The 20,627-nt window shown below is 34.8% G+C and overlaps 2 protein-coding genes across 2 annotated transcripts; both read right to left on the reverse strand.

The window, feature by feature from the left end:
* Nucleotides 1-978: 978 nt before the first annotated feature.
* Nucleotides 979-3,330, reverse strand: LOC130723305 (protein TIFY 10A-like). Its single transcript, XM_057574302.1, has 5 exons — nt 3,068-3,330; nt 2,580-2,718; nt 2,048-2,355; nt 1,876-1,933; nt 979-1,375 (listed from the first exon to the last, which is right to left on the reverse strand). Exons 1-5 carry the CDS (start codon nt 3,237-3,239, stop codon nt 1,279-1,281), a joined length of 774 nt encoding a protein of 257 aa, XP_057430285.1. The 5' UTR covers nt 3,240-3,330; the 3' UTR covers nt 979-1,278.
* Nucleotides 3,331-15,828: 12,498 nt separating this feature from the next.
* Nucleotides 15,829-20,208, reverse strand: LOC130724228 (probable polygalacturonase). The gene is made up of 5 exons (XM_057575415.1): nt 19,584-20,208; nt 18,894-19,014; nt 17,594-17,842; nt 16,940-17,093; nt 15,829-16,628 (listed from the first exon to the last, which is right to left on the reverse strand). Exons 1-5 carry the CDS (start codon nt 19,980-19,982, stop codon nt 16,103-16,105), a joined length of 1,449 nt encoding a protein of 482 aa, XP_057431398.1. The 5' UTR covers nt 19,983-20,208; the 3' UTR covers nt 15,829-16,102.
* Nucleotides 20,209-20,627: the final 419 nt, after the last annotated feature.

The raw sequence follows: 20,627 nt of genomic DNA on the forward strand, positions 1-20,627 counted from the left end.
AATTAGATGTAGGCCAAAAAGAAATATTGGTAACATGTGTGTTTGTTTTGTGAGGTCAACGTCATATTTGGTTCTATATCTTTCCACCAAACCTTCCAAACGTGTTGAACGGGTCAAGGATTTGAATTTATATGTTTTTAGGGATTAAAAGGATGATAGAGATGAAGGAAAGAAAAAGCAGGTTACCACCTCAAAGATTTTTTTTTTTTTTATCATGAACACACGTTGTAAAGATGTTTTAATTAAGAGAATTTAGTTTTACAAAAATAAATTAAGTATTGCAAAAACAAATAATCAAGATATATGCTTAAAATTAGGTAAGATATGATATCATGATATACCACCCACACCAGAAATACGTGTTAATTATTTTCATCGCTCCCCACTTACATGCACAACATGATATGAACAAAAAATCATATCTAGATGTGGAAATCTTCTTTAAGAAAAGTGAGAAAGGAGTAACAAATATAGGATAGAGAACTACAATAGATAATTAGACAAGTTGATGATCTATTAAAAGGAGCAACTTGCTTTACTGCTTTAGTAAATAAATAAAAGGGGGGAAAACTTTAGTTATCTTGTAAAAATATCTTTAACACTTTGCACTCTTATCATTATTCGGTTTTTTGTAACGAAAAATAATTGGGTCAGAGAAGCATCTTACCCTTATGGACAGGATTTTAATGAGGTACTAAAAATCTCCTATGGAAGAGGATAGTCTCATTTTTTACCCATCTTAGCTTTAGGATTGTCTAATTTTTAGCATCAAAACTAATTAGATTCCAATTGCTTATTATTACCAGTTTAATTTGTTTCTTCAAACTGTTTCCCCTCTTGATATAAATCTCATAGTAATAATTACTAGAAAATAAAAAAGCAAGACTATAATTTAGGCTTCGTTTCATTACAACTTCAATTCTTTTTTCACAAAACAAAAACAGCTAAATTGAATCACAAAGCGCAAGATAAGGAAAATACAAGACTAATGATAACAATGAATATATAGAATCATATATAAGAGTTAGATCTATGGTAAGTTCTAACAAACATATAGGGCTAACAGGATGCCCATAATATATCTTTAACCACCAGCATTAATGAACAAGAGTAATAATGCTATCCAGTTAGGAAAAAATAACCAGAAACTTAGTCTTAAGTTCTGGCAAACAAAAGATCTAGCTAGCTAGCTAGCAAGCATTCTTTTTTCAAGACAAATATTCTCCTCAAAATGACATAAAAGGGTTTGATGGCCAGTGTTTGAACTTAGATTTGAGGTCATCTGGTACCAAACCCAAGCCATGACATGGACTCAGCTGGCTTATTAGCATGCCCCATCAGATTTGTCACTTCATATGGTGCTTTGGCAGCAATTCTGTAAATACAGAACAAGGAAATAACATTAGTATCAAATTGTCATAACCAACTTAATTAATCTGTTAGAAGAAAAGGTTGTAATACTAATTTTAGCTTTGTCAAAAAGATCATTTTTCACTGATGTCTAAATCAATTTCTCATGACACAAACAAGAAACTAGATCTACAAATAGTTCAGGAAAGGTCAAATAAACTCACTAGTTTGTTTCCATAAAGGGTTTGGTTTTGGAAGATTTAAAAAAGAAACAAGGAAAAGAAACACTTAACATTTAGGCAAGTTGAGAATCAACTTATTTGATTGTTAATTAAGCTTTAGAGTCCGTTTGGATACGGACCAAAGAACACTTATTGAAGTTTATCTACTAGAAAAAGCACTGGATAAGCTTCAATAAGTGCTCTTTGATTAGCATCCAGATCCAAACGAGCTCATACACAAACAAGACACACCAAGCAATATATTTCATCTTGAGAAATTTTATTAATCTGGGTGAGTGCATACCTATCCTTTCTCTTCTCCAGGAACCGATGAAGTGAAGCTTTCCTAGCAATTGGCAGATCTGTAAAGAAAGGAAATTCATGATCAGAAAAAACACCATCCATTATACAAAAAAATAAAAATAAACTCCATTCAGGTATCTCAAATATTAGTCTTAATGATCTTAAGAACTTACCGCAAACAATAGGTCTCGATGACACCTGAGCGTGTTCGGGAATAGAGTTGGTGCCGGTACAAGGGATGATATTCACACCAGGAATAACCGGAGCACTTGAATCAGCAGATGTTCTGATCAGACTAGGAGCAAATGAAGGCTGGTTCTCTTGAACAGAGTTGTTCTGGCTTTGGGAGGTGCTTTTGGTTGCCAAGGACATGAGTTCACTCGCTTTATCAGCAGGGAAGTCATCAAGCACAATTACTTGGCCAGCATAAAAGATTGTCAACTGTGAAGCTTTAGCCCCTTTGCTCACAGACTTAATTGCACTGCAGATCATGAATAAATGATCCTATATTAGTCTAATTCACAATTTTCATTAACCAAATATCCATAAAAGAAATTTGAACTTAGATATCTAAAACCCCTTTTAGGATCAATTGCTATGTGATCATTACTCATTAATTTTCTTCTACAGCTAGCTAATTAAGGTTGTATGAGATGCTATCAATTGATGACTACAGAACAAATTAAAGAAAGCAAAAAAACTCACCTAGAATTATTGATCAAGGTTGGAATCTCTTGTGGAGAGAGCAAATTCATAGGAGTCAGATTCTTTGGTGTCATGTTGCTTTCCTTGGCAGGAAACAAGTTCATGGTTGTTGCAGACTGACAAGAAGTCTCAGGTGCCCCTGTAAAATATTTCCATGTTCAGAAACAAACCTCTAAACAAAAGCAAAACAACACAAAGATAAACCAAACTAAAGGGAACAAATATTTAAAATTCAACAATTTATTTTCCTTTATCTCTTTCTAAATCAAAGGTGCAAAAACAAAACTAGGGTCATGTGTTAGATCTATGAATTTGATAAATTCTCATTCAGCTCAACAGATCAACACAGCAAGCAAGCAAGCAATTGAAGAAATTGAAAAGGAAGAAATTAACATGAGAATTCAACAAATTGAATTCCCTACAAAGAACATAGAAGAATCCGAAATTGACAAAAAGTTCGGAGAGTTTAAGGATGATTTCTTAATTACCAGTTTGTTCGGTGTTGTTGCATGTCATGCCAAGAGTAAGATCTCCGAAGCTACCTTTCTCCTTGATGTATTGACTCAAGAGACTACAAGTCTGAGAGAAAGTGGTCTTCTCCGGCGACTTCGCCGCCGCCTTGTTGCCGGAAAATTCAGAGAATTCCGATGAGCTAGACATACTGTGTTGTTGTGTGTAAGAGAGAGAGAGAGAGAGAGAGAGAGAAGTGCTAGTGTGTTGTAAGTGTGTTGTAATGAATGATGAGGTTTGTATCCTTCCCAGGCTTTATCTTTATATAACAAAATAGTAATTAATTTTTTATTGGAAATTTATTTATTTATTTATTAGGTGGTGGGAAATTGAATTAAGCACGAGGAATATATGGGTGGGTGTTGTACTTGTTGTTCATGTGATGTGAGGTTCTTTTCTTTATCTTTTTCTTTTCCTTTTGTTGCTGCTGTCTCATGCTATGTCTTGCTGTTTGGTTTGTTTTGGCCAAACTTTACTCACATTATTACTCCCTCCGTTCCTAAATAACTGATATTAATTTGGTTCTTTTTTTTGTTCCTATTTAACTGATACTTTTACAATTTCAAGAGAGCATTAATGTTACTTTATCAATTGTGCCCTTCATTTATTGTTGGTAGGAAAATTGAAAAGTTAGAATTGATAAGAGAGATAAAGGGTATAATAGGAAGTTAGATAGTAATTTTAGTAAAACAAGAATATTAATTGCTACTTCTTAATATTTGTGCCACAACCTTAAAGTATCAGTTATATAGGAACGGAGGGAGTAGTATATTAATTCAACTCCTACTAACTTTTTCCGTGCTCTCGTTAACCATGAGATTAATCTCCTGCGGTTTTATCAACAAATTATTTTTCAGACGCGTTGCTGAGAAATCTAACCCTAAACTAGATGCTTGAAGAGTCTAACTATCTCTAAGTTGTGCTACCCATTATTGGTTACTAGTAGTAGTGTTGATTATCATTTGTTGTTTTTTTTTCTTCATTTGGGTGATTTTAATTTATACCACGTGTTGTTTGCGTTTGGTTAAATTAATTAATTAATTAAACGGAGACTTAACAGACACGGCAGTGGTTAGCCCGGGTTTTGAAACTGTGCGTTTGTCAGAGCCGTAAATGCGGTCACGTTTTTGGTTTTTCCGCTTCACGTTTTAAAACAGTTGATATACTTCAGGCCAAGATGCAATAATTGTTATGTCTGCAATAAATACTATTATTTTACTTTTTGTCTTTTTATTTTATTTTAAATAAATACGAAGGCTATAATTTTGCTTGTTGAGGAAAACAATTCACATCAATACCTAGTACCTCATCAAGTTCAACACAAAGGTGGTGGATATCTGAGCTTCACAAGAATTTAATTTAAGGTTTGATTCATGTGATTGAAATAAATTTATTTAGGTCAAAGGGTAATTCGCTTAATATAATTAAAGAGTCGTGATATGATTAGTCTTATAACGGTCAATTGTGGAATATTAAGCGGGAGAAAAAAAAAACCAATATTATACCATTGTCAATATATATTCACGCATCTTTACGAATTAGTATTCTCTTTAAAGATCATTCTAATTTTTTATTATGAGACGCGTGAATCGCTACTCCTAAAGATTTTTGCCTCTCTTCCGCTTTGGTATGTTCTTCAATCTTCTCGATCGCTATATTCCTTTTTTTAATAATTGCGTGTTAGGATATAGAGAAAGTTGAGAACATTGTATCGCGACTTGAAGCAGGCTACTTCACCACCGCTGATCTGGTGGCTCATAGTGGTTGTCTTCTATTTTTCCTCTAGTGTGTGTGGTCGTGGTTGTTAAAGACGTTTGATTGTGAGACGCCATAACGGTGATCCCGTGTTGAAGGTGAGGCCCTTGTCATCTAGGGCGTCTTATGGGCTCTGAGACTTGATTTCTAGATTGGTGTAGAAATTCGTATGTATGTATGGACTATTTTTAAATAAGACCCAATTCTTAGATACTCCCTCCGGTCCTATTTATAAGCAACAAAAAAAAAATTCACATAGTTTAAGAAATGTAGTTAAACTAGGTAAAATGCATTAAATATGTCTTGAATCAAAATAAACTTCCAAAATTACCCTTTGTTATTAATGTTGGAAAGTGAGAAAGAGAGAGAATAATTAATGAGACACATTTTACAAGTTAGAATTAATAAGGGCATCATTGGAAAAAAATAATTAATATAGGTCAAACTTTCATTTGGTTCTTATAAAAATGACCAAGATTTTTTTTCTCTTTCATGCTTATAAATAGGACCGGAGGGAGTACTTAGATTAGAATTCTATTACACGCATCTATAAAAAGGAAAGTGACCAATTGTGTGGTAGTAAGTATATTTGAATAACACATGCATGTCAATAAATATGAGACAGTCAGGGCGCGCGGCTTAATTTGTATACGATGGGGAGTAGTATGGAGTATATACTTTAAAATGGTAGATGAAGCCTCGCATTGTTTAAAGTTTATACAGAAATTTCATATTAATCACTTACTTTTCTTTTGTTTTGACAAATTCAAACAAGACCTGCCTCGATGCTTTCGTGTTTATTTATGCATAACCCCAAATTAAGTTCAAACAAACATTTAAAATTAGTCTATTCAAAGTTAATTTATAGACGTTTACACCCTCCGGTCACATATATAAGCAAATAACATTTTTTAAGTTCATTCATTTAATGAATATATCTAGTTGTTAAAACAACTAGATACATTCATTAAATGAATGAACCTAAAAAAGTTTTTTACTTATATATGTGATCGGAGGGTGTATAGTATAAAGTTAAAGCAATAAATTAGTTTCGAGATATATTGTGTGGTAGTAAAAGTCAAATCTATTCTTTGTGCTAAATAAAATAAGGAACACTAATATCTGGTAAAGTCACGATAACTAAATTAATCAGTACAAGTTTGACTATTCAACTATCAGCAACACATGTTTAAAACAAGTCCATGACCATATGACAGCCACCAGTCAAATATTCGGACATTTTTTTTTATAGGCAAATATTCGGACGATAAAGAGGAGACGAAATCTTGAGCAAATACCAATAAATTGTTTTGTTCAAAAAAGAGATGACTGTCCAGTACAGGAATTGGTGCTTCCATATTGATATTATGCATGGTTTCACCTGTCTGTCTTGGTGCGATTTTGGATAGGATCTTTCTTTTGCTCAAGGATGTCTTAGGTCTGTTTTATTTTCTCATTTATAAAAAGAAAGAAAAAAGGCTCATAGATCAGATCGCTCATAGGAAGCTGTAGTTTCATCTTTATTGGGTTAAATAAACAAGCTGACCATGATTTTTTGAAAATCTATTTAATTATAAAAATATAGACTTAGCTATTTAAAATGTTTTGCAAATCTAAGTAAATAAATATAGTACCCCAGAGTGTGGAAGCCTCAAACTCGGCTTAGATGAGAAGTTATACTTAAGTTCACTTAATTAGGACTCGGAGAAATGCGTAATCCAGGAATGGAATTAAGTTCTAAACCTAACTTAACTAGATGGCAAGTTACATTTCAAATTCACAAAGCTTAATGTTCAGTGCTTGGAAGCTGTGTACCTACCGAGTTTAGAAGCCCCAAAGTCAACTTAGAAGAGAGGTTACACTTCAAGCCAATAATCTCAATACTTAGGACTTTGAGGGTTTTGTATCCTTGAGTTTGGAAACTCAAAACTTGGCCTAGAGAAGGAGTTACACTATCAAGTCCACTAAGCTTAACATTTAGGACTTGGAGGAGCGCGTACCCATCAATTGGAAGCCTTCAAACCCGACCTAGAGGAGTTACACTTCTCCTCACGGGACAAGGAAAAATTTGTAACACTAAGAGTCACGAGTCGACCCATACTAACCCCAGTAAAGTGTGAGCGGATATAACCCCTCAATCCAACTTAATGCCCTCCCCCACCCCCACCCACAAATTAATTGGCTAATCATAGTGTCTTTAATAACGCTATCAATTCACAATAATTCACCAGAAACCCCGACAACTCTATTATATTTGATAGTCAATTTAAATATAGTTCACAAATTCAAAAAAAATAAAATGTAGTTCACCTCTATATAGCAAATATTAAAAATTGTTGGTTTACAAAAATAAATTTGGGGATCGGGTAGTCGTGTAGGTGGGCTGAGAGACAAACGTAAAGATTTCTTTGTCAAGCGACTATTCGAGGAAGGGATTATGTCCCTCCAAAAAAAAAGCTCTTAGAGATTGTTATTGGGAAGTTTACATCGAATAATGACTACTAAACCAAGGCGAAGACAAAAATGGATAAAGAAATGCTTAAATCGGTTGAAAACAAATGACATAGAGCTAAATAAATAAAGTACAACAATGATAAATTGCTGAAAGACTGCAAAGAAAACTTTGGAAAGTAAAGATATTGAAATGTAAGGGCAAAGAGTAAATGCGAGTAATTTGTAGTTTGATTGATTGATGAATTGTGTATTTTTTACAAATGACAATTCCTCTATTTATAAAGACAAATTCGGCTAACATATGACAATTATCAACTTCTGTTACTATCCACGTTTCCTAGTAACTATAATTCGTGGAGGTGTTGGAAGTTCCTTCCCCTAGTCACCAGAAGCTTTGGTTTACCGAGCTTCTTTGTTTCGGCTGGTTCTTCAAGTGTTAATCACCTGCATACTTTTAATGGATGAACCATTGAGTGATCTTCTGCATGTGCATGCCTTTTAGTAGAACCTTATGAAATATCTTTATCGTGGGCTAAGGCTTTGTACTTTTCATCCAAACTTTGTCAAAATTCAATCCTTATCGATTTTCTATTTTACCAAATCGGCAAAATCAACAGACTGCACCTCTTCGGCTAATTGTTATACGACTACTCTGCCACGTTGACAAAATATACATTTCTACTACTTTCTAACCGTTACGATTTTTGGGTGCCAACAAAAACATGTTTATCAATGTTTTATAAAATTTTATTTTTTTAATGGTGCCCACTAAGGTGAGCAACTTTAAAATTGGTCCATGGTGGACCATGGCCTAAGAACCGTTGGATGAAGGAATCTTGGAATATTCTTAAAATGGTTGGTTAAGATTAAGTTAATGTTAAAAGGATAAAAACGTAACATACTCTCTTTCCTTCTTCTCCAACTTTCCTCACTCTCCATCCAGCACAGTACAGGGCAGGTTTGTCGTTGTTCTCTTCTACGGTTTTCTTGTCGCTCTTCCAGAATATGTCTTTCCACCGCTTTGATGGGGTGGTGGTTACAGAGTGGGTGATTGCAGGGGAGGGTTCTGGGTGGCGCTGAGGTGGGAGTTTCTGGGTCAGGCTTGGGTGTCCGGTCGGGTTTAGTTGTGGTGGGTAGGAGGTGGAGGGGAAGAAGGACGCCATCGACGAAGAGTTCATCGGCGGAGAGGATGTTGGGTTGGGGGAAAGAGGGGTTTCATCCAGAACTCGAATTCAGGTGAACTGGTTGGGGGAAAGTGTTTGAGACCTTGTAGCAGTTTCCATGAGATCCAGATGGTAGAAAATGATGATGGTGGTTTGGAGAAGGTTCTCTGGTTTGGTTTTTCTGTAGAGTGTAATGGGTGAGGTACAAAGCATTTAAGAAAGAAAGGAGGGTCTGAATTCTCAAGGAATGAAAGCATGAACCCAGGAAAACCCACAAAAACCACAACCTTCTTCTTCCTTTCATCACCAATGAACACATAAATTAATAAAACACCCCTTTTAATTACTTCCTTTTGAAAATTTAAATCTAAATCTGTCATCCCCAAATACCATTCTAGATTAACTGATTTCTCAATAGTCCATGGAAGAGTTGTTGCAGCAAATACAAAGAACCAGATCTTTAATGTGAAAATTGTTTCTTCCTTCCCTTTTTTTTCGTAGGATCTCAAATTGGACTGAAAGTGGAAAAACAAATCTTGCCCATTCTGCATTAGTGGTATTCTATTAACCCCCACTTAAATCCTCTGCGGATCCGGAGGAGAAAAAAAATGAGTGGGTTCTATTCTCAAAGATTCCAATTTAAAAAGAGGAGCATGGAACGGTAAAGGTTTTGAAATTGAAAAGAGGAGAAGAGAAAGGTAAAGGTAAAGAAAATAGTAAAAGTCTATATTACCCTTTGGTCCACCGGTGGACCTACTTTAAACTTGACCACCCTAGTGGGCACCTTTTTTAATGATGGATCGAATTTGGTGATAGAAATAAGTGACATTTGATTTGGGTAGTTGATGTTGGCGGTAAAAACTAATCTAGAGTGTAATTTTAGATTTGAGAATGGATAGTATGGTAAATGCACAAAGACGGTGGTCCTTCACGCCGTGACGTGCCATGTTATAACGGCGTTTGGCGTCACCGTCACCGTTCACCAGCCTCTTGGCATTGCAGTATTTAATTGTAGGAAAAAAAAAAAGCAAGAAACAAGCATGCGTTCCTCAACCAATAGAAAACTAACACGTTGCAGATCAACCGTCCCATTTTTTAAAAAATAAAATAAAAATATTCATTTTTTATGTATTTATTTTAACATGTTTTTTTGATTTTTAAGAAACAGACAATGCAATGCAATAAAAAAAGAATGCGGCGTGCCAGAAATACGTGATGCAATTGCAGGCTATAACAAGAAAAAACATTGTTAACCAATCTTTTAAGAATATACCTATTCACAAAATATTATATTTAATAAACTAAAATTTAATTCTGAAAAAACAGGAAATTTAGAATTTTTTATTCTACAGTATTGAAATATTTCAAGAATAGTGGCCTTGTAATTAGATTATAGACAGCTTAATTTTAAATTTCTAATGAGTTTAAACATACTAGTATTGAAAAAATTAGAACCCCATCCCAGCCACCAGAAGCTTAAGAGGTCAGGTCTGAAACAAGGCGAACCCTATTAACTAAAATTGTCATTGACTGGTTGACGTTAAAAGCTTTTAAAGAAGCCAATTATATCCGTCTAAAAGCGAACCCTAGAACCATCACCAATCTTCCATAAACCTATGTTTCTCAAAAAAATATCGGTAATGGAGGATTCTATACTAAGCATAACTAAAACGATAGTCTCTCTTAGTTCCAATAAGATTATCATGAGAAAAACCTTAAAAACTCGAGTGAACAAGAATGGGGAAGAGATAAGATCTTCCACCAATTATTTTCCCCAATATGCATGTCATATTAGAATTTACATTCTATATACATATTTTTAAATTCAAATTTATTAGTCTCTGCATGATAGCTCATGTGGTAGGAGTTGGGGGACATATGGGTTGGGTAGGGGAGGTCCAGTGATCGATTCCTGGCGGGTGCAAATATAATCTGATGTACCCAAAAAAAAAATTCAAATTTAATAGAGAGAGGAGAATTTCATTGATTCTATTAAATAAGTGTATAATCAAAAGATCTTATTTTCAATGGAGTGAGTATTACATTATGTAAGAGTCCTAGAGTCGTACACTAATACAAGTGGGTTGATTTTGATCGCCTTTCATTTGTCTTTTATACACATGCACAATTAGACATGTTTGATTAAGCAAAACATGCATCATCTTGATATGGCTAAGACTAAGACCTATATAAGAAAGATGTCGATATAAAACTGAGTGAAAAGTTGACGTTGAAACTCCGTGTGGAACATGGGGAGACAAGGAAACTTCCTCAGTATTCACACCAAAACGCGTAGCAGGACCAAATGCCTTTTCTTTTCACAACGCGCACAATTTTATTTTAATTATTTTAGACTTTTAGCAAATAGCCAAATAGTATTATTGTTTATTTAAGAGGCACGCTACATCTATATTCTAGTAGTATAAGACTATAATTTAATTCACACTTTAATATTGGAGCTATTCAAAAATGAAATTATTTAATTTGTAGTTTATGGAGTAGGGTTAGTGGGAGCATGTGATATGCGGGGTGATGCGTTGAATTTTGTATGCAAATAATATAATGGAGGACAGAGGAGTAATATTTATTCATGGAGTTCACGGGCGAGCTGAGAGGTCGACTGAGTCAGTATTGAGAACGAGCACTTTCCTTGTCATTTCTAATTCCTCGTCCATTTATTTCATTCAATTTTTCTGTACATGTTTCATTTACTTATTATTTGTTTCTTAACATGATAAATTTTTACAAATGAATTGTTTTTCTTTCTAATTTATAAGATACACTTTCATCACTATCTTTTTATCTTCACACACTAGATGCTTTCACACTAGCTGATCTAACCTTTATCTTTGATTGTTATTTTATCCCTGATTAGGACAAAGTAAACTACTGCGTAATTGCGTATAGTGTTTGCTTCATCTTTAATTTACTCATCCACGTTATATTCATGACTTTTTGTTTTGTTTTAATTTCTTTGGGCTGATACGTGTAAATATTCATTGTCACTCTAGATGCATGCTCCTTTAGACCTAAAAAATTTTGTGTGTTTATTTACACAAATATTCTATGATGATTCACTATTTTAGTATTTTAGCACATCATGAAAATTAAATAAAAATATAAGCAATATTTTTTTTTACATGGAGGGATTACGGCCAACCTAACAAAATATGATTAGATGTCTATATAAATTTTTTTACATTGTCAATTTATATAAATTAAATTCAATATAATTATAATTAGATGCCATATTGCAAAATTTACAGTTATCCTCAATAATTTTCTTAGTTCGTGTAAAAGCATCCATATATCATTTATGTTTCAGTTTTGGAAATATTTAAATAACAAAAAAAAAATACCCTTTAATATATTATTTATCTCCTCTATATATATATATATATTCTTGAGATAAGATAATTTTTTATGTAGTATAAAAATCAATTGTATATTATTAAATATTTTTTTATATGAACACAATAATTGTAAATATACTTAATTAAAAGTTTGATAAAATATTTGAATAGTTTAGTGTGGGTTTTATTTTGCTATTATATATGTCTTAAAATATATTTAAATTGGATTTCAAAATTATACTAAGGGAATATAAAAGTTATGATTTATTCACACATCATTTTCATTCATTTATCTTTCTATCTCTTTCTTATTTTTTTTATGACATTACTTATCTTATATTTCATTTGTCTCTCATGCGGTGAATTTGACTGGATTCATAATGCGATATCTTGGTGAGTTCTGTCACTTCTTAATTTAGAGTTTGAAACTTAAACTTGCAGAGTCGAAATTGGATTAAGTTGAGTCAAATGGAATAAACTCAAAAGTGTTGTTGCAGGAAACCAAGGTGTTGAAGTTTGGCGAGTTTTGAAAATTGGAACTAGACTCACTAAGGAGCAGGAGGCGCGTTTGGGAAGGCTGCTAGGCGAGAATCTAGACCTTTTCACTTGAAGTTGTAAGGACATGTCGGGGATAGACCCCAACTGGGTTTGCCATAAGTTGGCGCTGAACCCAGGGGTCAAACTGGTCTCACAACTTCGTCGTCGGATGGGCGAAGAGAAGATAAGGTGGCACAACATGAGGTGGACCAACTATTGACGACAATTTATTAGGGAAATGTATCCCACGTGGCTGGCGAATGTGGTGATGGTGAAGAAGGCAAATAGCAAGTGGTGAATGTGTGTGAACTACACTGATTTGATCAAGGCATGTCCGAAGGATTCTTATCCACTGCCAAGCATCGACAAGTTAGTTGATGGCACGTCATGCAACGAGTTGCTTAGTTTAATGGATGCCTACTCAGGCTACCACCAAATTTGCATGCATCCGACAGATAAGGACAAGACAACGTTTATGACCGCCAGAGTGAACTACTGCTACCGCACAATGTCGTTCGGGCTGAAGAATGCGGGGCAACCTATCAGAGACTAATGGATAGAGTCTTCACCAATCAGATTGGGAAGAACATGTAGGTTTATGTGGACGACATGATTGTGAAGTCTGTGTTAGGGGTGAATCATCATCAGGACTTGTTAGAGGCCAGCTTCGGCAAAATCCGCAGGCTCAACCCGGAGAAGTGCTCAACCAAGTCAAAATAATGGCAAAAATTGTGGATACCGATTGAAGGTTTCACGCCAAGTGAGGAGAAGCTGGTCCACACGGACCTAGCCCAGTATCACCGAACAGATTTGTCATTATATTCTCGCACATTTTTAGCCACGGCTCAACCAAGTCAAGCGGTGAAAGTGCAACTCACTTGACCAAAATACATTGTGTATCATGTTTATATTGTGATTGGGAAGACAGAGCAACCTGTGTAATGTAATATATCTCTTATGTATATTTATTGACTTCCTTCAACCAAAAGACATTGGAATAAACTGGGAATAAATGCCTTTATAGTTTAAAGAATCGATTCAGTTATAATTTCTTCTTCAGCTCTCCTCCCTCTCACATGTTCATCTTCTTCATCTTGAGTTTGGATTGAGTTTTGAGGGTTTTGTTTGTGTTGTTTCTGTGGTTGTTGTCGGTGAAACAACGGTGTTTTGGGGCTTGGATCGTGGAGGCCGGTATTTCTGGGCTTGGATCGTTTGTGGTGGTTGCTGGCCAGGTATGGTGGCTCCGTGGCAAAAGGCAGAGAATGAGGTTTGTGGTGAGGGTTTGAGTGATCTGAAGCGGTTCCACCATAATTGCAAGGTTCCGGCACCTAAAACAAGAAGGTGATGGAGGAGATGATTGAAACTTCCACTTCTATTTTTCTCTCCAACAACCTGCTCGAGTTCAATTTCGACATCCATAATTTGTGTTGATGGTTGAGGAGTGGTGGTTATAGAGTGTGAGACTAAAAATGCAACTGACTAAATGTTATTTAATTAAAAAAAAAATTTTCAGTTAAAATTAATTTAAAAATGCAATGTCATCATTTTCAATTAGATTTTAGACGAAATTTAACGGAAAACCAATTTTGCAACCGGGTGTAAACTTCAGGGTCGTTTTCTTTGCTAATTTTGAAGTTTGGGGACGATTTTCGCCGGAAGGCCAAAGTGGAGGGACCAAAAGTGCAATTAAGCCTAAAAAAATAGCTCAATTGGTAAGAGTTGAAAGACATTATAGTTGAGGGATAATGCATATGAATCAATTATTGGAGGATGTAATTTATCTTTTAGAGGTAAAAAAATAAGAATTTAATGAGTGCACCGTTAGTGTGCACCCAATTGAATTTCGCCACATCAACAAATATATTCTTGTTTTAATTAAAGTTTAAGGTTAAAGTTATTATTCCACTTACGTGACATGTTATAATTGGTTGTCAGTGTAAAATTGTTTTACACTGGCAGTGACAGTGCACATCCGGTAATGGGTTGGCCCAAAACTAGTGTGTGGTGATGGTTGGTTAGCCCAATGATAACCCTGCAGCCAACAAAAAGAGGAACAGGTTGACCAAAATAAAAAAGAAGCTCTAAGTATGTATGAATTTCCATTTTTTGACCAAAAAAAATTGTATGAATTTCCATTTGACAAAAAATATAAAAGAATTCCATTAAACTCAATTTTTTTTAAGGAACCATTAAAATCAACATTGATCCACGTTTGAGTTTACATAACAAAATTTTGCTTCCCATGCTCTTGAGTGAAAGTGTGAAACTAGGGGTGCACATGGGCGGGGTCAACCCAATAAATCCATCCAACCTTATCCGATCCAATGGTAAAAATGCGGGTTGGATTGGGCCAACGGGTCCACCGAATGGATTTTATTACGATCCAATCATCTTTAGATCGGATATCGGATTCCATAATAATCCATCTAACCCAACCCGAAATCCATCCATGTAATAATAATATATTATTTAATATATATTTTTAATAATTTTAATTTTTACCTAACCTACTAATAGGGTACGTAATTTATGGAGACTTGGAGACTAATTTGTTTGTAATTACTTGTCATATTTAAAACCTAGAAGTACTTATTTAGTTTTGTGTTGTTGTATAGATGTGTGTAGACGGTAGTTATTAACTTATGATGTAATCGCATGTTAAAGACTTGAATTACTTGTTTTTTTAATATTTTTTAATATTTCAGATTTATTTTTATTTTAATATAGCGATCCAATCAATCCATCCAAACCAACCCGAAGATTGTTGGATTGGGTTGGTTCGGATTCGTAGGTGACAATTCACAAAATCCAACCTAACCCAACCCAAACAATTATGATCGGTTTGGATCTTGATTAGCCTGAAAATCCATCCAACCCAACCCATATGCAGCCCTATGTGAAACGATACAGTTTAAGCTTTTGAGGCGATTTATTTTTCTATACATTTCAAATAACACTACATTTAACTATTTTATTATACTTAGTATATGAAGTAAACTATCTCAATAAAAAATGCAGCTGTGTATAAATGAAGTATAAAACCAAGTTGTTGTACATAAATATGCATGGCTGAGAGCAGTCGCTAAACCTGTATGCTTAAGCTATTGGATTATTTTTGTCTGGCAATATTTAGATAAATTAACTGGTGTCTTAGAAACTTTAGATTATAAAATAAATCAGTTTCCTTTTAAGCTGATATTATTACAGAATACAGAGTTCTCAACCGAAAATGACTAAATCCAGCAACTCAATATAGTGCATGTTTGGTTACACGGTGAAAAACCATAGTGGACAAAGTTCTCTTCCTCAGCAGAAAAAATAACAGAAAATGACTAAATCCAGCGACTCAATATAGTGCATGTTTGGTTACATGGTGAAAAACCATAGTGGATAAAAGTAACTTCCATTAACTTTTGTGTCTGTACAACATGATTTTGGCTTCAGTGTGGTTTTCTATTGTGTATACAAATATAGACATACTGTCGCAACAAATCAAATGATAAATGAGCATGCGGCTAATGCATTCGTGTAATCTTGTAACATTTATATAAGCATCTCTGAACATTTTTCCTATATACAAACTCATCACCTAAGAAAGCTAAAAATGGACCAAGGGAATGAAATTACCCAAAAAGAAAAAAGGCATGACTTGACTGATCCAACCCCTCCACAAAACTAGTTATCCATAAAATCAGACATAAATTGAGGCCTGATAAATGGAACAGGGTCTAGACTTTGGAAATCTGATACCTCAAATTTCATAATCTATATCTGTTACATTCTGTGACACAGCATGCTTAACCAGCTCCCCTTGTTCATTGTATTGATCAAAGTTCCCACAGGGAGCAGGAAAGATAGTACCTATTACCCGACCTTCGACAAAGGCACACTGGAAGATATGCTTCTTCTTGTAGGTTATGCCAACATTCATGTCCTGGAAAGTCACATTTCTAACTGAAATTTCTTTACTACCTTCAATACGTACCGGCACGCGAACTCCCTGGCCACGCACATTGATGAAACTTATGTCACTAAGTACTGGAAATGCCAGGGGATCATATCCAGCATCAGGGTGTTCATTGTAATTTGTCTTGATAACAATTCCAACACGGACGTTGTTGAACGTTAGATTCCGGTAAGTTATTTGTCGCACATATCCACCTCTTCCAGGTGCAGTCTTGATCCTTATGGCACGCCGAGATTCCCATACAAGAACGTTCTCCACTGTGACATTGGATACCCCACCAGACATCTCACTGCCTATTGAGATGCCAGCACTGTTGCATTTCACATAAAGGAAATATCAAGTTATATTATTTACAAAGGAACTGAATAGAGAACTATGAGAAATTATGGTGATGGACAGAACAATGCATGTATGCCCATGATTCATAACAGTATGCAGATTCAGAAAATCCAATGCCCAACATATGATATGTTTCATAGTCACTAAATAGATTTTCTGACGAACACATGAAGAGGCAGCAATACACGGCTTCAGCCGGTGCCCACACATGATCAAAGAACAATAAGATGCCAAAAAGGAAGATAATAAGAATGAGTGGCTTGAGATAGGAATTCACTTTACCTGACATTAGAGCGAACCACAAGGTTTCGGATTATTATATTCTTGGAAGGCTTTCCATAAGCAATTCCATACTGATCCCACCCACTTTTTATTGCAATTGCATCATCCCCCACACTTATGTAACAGTCCTCTATCAACATATCTTCACAAGAATCTGTTCATATCATAGAAACTGTGAATTGTTAAAATTCCCCATACAAAAAACTAGCACTGATGAACATCTTATTAAAAAACAATCAAACAGGGATTCTCTCAGATTTTATCTAGTGTTCCAGATAACATTTTAACATGATAACAAAGAACATGTGTTGGACAAGATATAACCAATAAACAGAGAGTGACACGGATGACAGTAAGAATATCTCATTCGTGCACAAACAAGCAAACACATGTCACATGTAGGAAACCAGCTACCTCAATTCCAAAAAACTTCAGGATACATTTCCCAATCATCTGAGACCTCACCCAAGCTTATGGAAAAAAAATAAATCACTAAGCCCATTTCTACCTTAATAAAAATTCACCCACTGTTCTCTTAGAAGCCATCAAGAACACTCTTTGCCATCATGATCATTTAGTAACTTTCAGCAACCAGCAGATCATACATATATTAAGATATGAAATAAATCACAGTACTATGCAGAGGATACTTGCCAGGATCTATGCCATCAGTATTTGGAGCATGATATACAGGAGCCAATATGGTGACATTTTTTATTGTAACATTCTTGCAGTCATATGGATGAAGTGTCCAAAAAGGAGAGTCACGCAAAGTAATATTTGCGATCACAATGTCACTAGACCACATGATTTGAACAAGTGGCCCTCTTGTGTGGTTCAGAAGCTTCTCGCGATATTTTGTCCACCATGATTGTCCCTGTCCATTTATGGTACCGTTATGCCCTGTCAATTATGACAATATACAGAATCAGAGACACTCAGAGATTATTGCACAAACAAAAGTAAAAGAGACCAGTACTGTGGTAGCTTAATTTGTATATCCTGAATTCCTGATCATGGATCATTCCTAATTAGTTCACCATGCTTACAAGTTCACTGTGCTACTCTATTTAGTTCATCTAACGTGAAATACTCACATACTCGAGGCAAATAAATATATGAAATTTGGAGTATTGGCTAAAAAGTCAAAGCTAGATTCAAGATTATTGATGAAAATAAACAAATATTGATGTTATCTCAAGTTTTTCGCTATAATGAGGTGTAAGGTGGAAGTACATAAGGCAGTTAATAAATACAAAAGAATCTGGTTTCGGATAGAACTAGTTCAGATGCAGAGAGAAAGATAGAAGAAGAACTTCTATTATTGATTCCTCTAATAGGAATATCATTTAACTAACTTCTAACAGAATTAAAACTACTAACTACCTTTACAATTGTGATACAAATCTCAAACCCTCAGTTAATGGGCTGAGGCCCATTACCAACAACTATCTTATTCCTTCTCTGATATAACTACTTAATAGGTGCCCTGAATCTGATTCTATCAGTTTCCCATTTGGTATCAAAACACTATTGATTCAATCAAATACACGAAGTTGAAAATTTAACCAACAAAATATACTTTTCAAGCATATCACCCTTGAAGTAGGCTAATGTTTGCATTAATGAATGAACACCTACTCGTAGGTAAGAGGATTCATATATGAGGGAGAATCTATTGTCCAAAAGCAGAAGTTATAAAATATTGTTCTCCAGTTTCCACTAGCTTTAGTCTTTAAAATATTTGTGTATCTCAACTAAAAGAGAACATTGGATAACACTATTTTGTTTTTGAGACTCTAAAATCAAGGAATAAAGAGACAATCTGTTGATTTTCCTTAAAATAGCAATCAGATTATATCAATAGATAAAGACTAACAAAAGCAAACATTGACACAATTTGATACTTACTAAGTAAAGACCTTTGTCCTGAAAAAGGAAGAAAAATCCTCACCTGTTATCACAACATCTCTAAGATTTTGACCGTGAATCAAACTGCCATATCGAGGCCCAGGGTGCTCCCTACCATACCCATATGAAGGCAATGCAGGCATCAATGGCCAATACTTTTCATCCTGTCAGTCATCACATAAGATAGAAAATACAAGTTTTAATAATGAGAGTATTAGTTACAATTAAATCAAGATAGATAGATTTCGAGTAGAAATACAGGACCAAAGAGATCAATGATAAAATCCAGCAGAAAGCATAATCTAATGAGTACAAGTGTACCCTAAGACCTGAGTCCTCATAACCGTTATCATTATTATTATTGAATCGAGTTCAATCCATTGAAAAAAGACTAGGAAGTAAAATTTCTATCTTTGAACTTCTTATAAGACAGAAATGATGGTATCATGTAATCCATGGGAAGAGCCTTTTTGAGCTTATCTTCAGCTTATGACATATCTATAAGTTGTTTCCAGCTTATTTTTATAAATTGTTCAATTTAGCTTACGAATAAGAGCTTATGCTTACATATAAGCTATTTCCAGATTATTTCCATAAGTTTTCTCAAATCAGCTTATAAATAAACACTTATGCCTTATTGACATAAGCCCAATTAAACAAGCTATTCACCCAAACTCATCCTAAATGTTTACAAACACAACATAAATAAGTAACAGAATGAGGAAAAACCAACCTGAATTCCAAGAATGACAGCATCTTGAGCTAGAAAAAGAGTCATATGACTGGTGAGATTAAATGGTGCAGTAAGCCAAAGACCAGGTGGCACATTCAACTGGCCACCACCCTTCTCCCTCAACTTGGAAATAGCAGAAACAGCCCTCTCAAAGGCCACAGTATTCAAAGTAACCCCATCACCAACCCCACCAAAATCCGTCAAATTGAACGCCACCGGCCGCAGCAACGGCGGCGTCCACCCCGAAACGACACCACCCAACACCAAAAACCCATTAATCTCATTCCCCTGCCACAGAAAAACAGAAGCAAACGTAGCAACACACAGAAACGCAAAAAGGGTCCTGTGAGAAGTAAAGGGTGCTTGAAACCGAGCCAGTGGCCCTGGATTCTCTACCATTATTCTTCAAAAACGGAATCACAACAGAGTGGAGCTTGATTCAGCCAATGATAACGTGGGTTTAGGAGTGTGTTGTTGGCGATTGAGTGAATTGAAAGTGAAGCAGAGGAAGGTGAAGTTGATGGGAACTGAGAAAGAGGTTCAGAGTTTTGGTTGCAGCAATTGGAAGTTAACAATGGCGCACGTCGCATGTTGTTCAGATTCCAAATCATGTTCTTGTCGAGCTATAAATAACAAATCTAATATATGATGATATATATTTATGAACTATATACTATAGTTTTTATCTTTTATTTAATTTAATGAATAAAATCTTCTTTTGTTCTTTTAATCAAATACAGATTCAACACCTCTAAATTTATTTTGTGGAGTTTGAGATAGGAGAGAGTTTATCTAAACAACATACAAAGCTTGTCCTTAAGGTTAGTTCACCAAATTCATGTATATCTTGTTTATATAGAAGTGAAATATGTTTTATTTATTTTGAAAGTCAAATATAAGCTTTGTGCGATGTAATCATTGGAACCATCCCTTGATATTACTCCCTCCGGTCCTATTTATAAGCATGAAAGAGAAGAAAAATCTTGGTCTTTTTTATAAGAACCAAATGAAAGTTTGAGCTATATTAATTATTTTTTTCCAATG

Source organism: Lotus japonicus, chromosome 6, assembly GCF_012489685.1.
Source record: "Lotus japonicus ecotype B-129 chromosome 6, LjGifu_v1.2".
NCBI lineage: Eukaryota > Viridiplantae > Streptophyta > Magnoliopsida > Fabales > Fabaceae > Lotus > Lotus japonicus.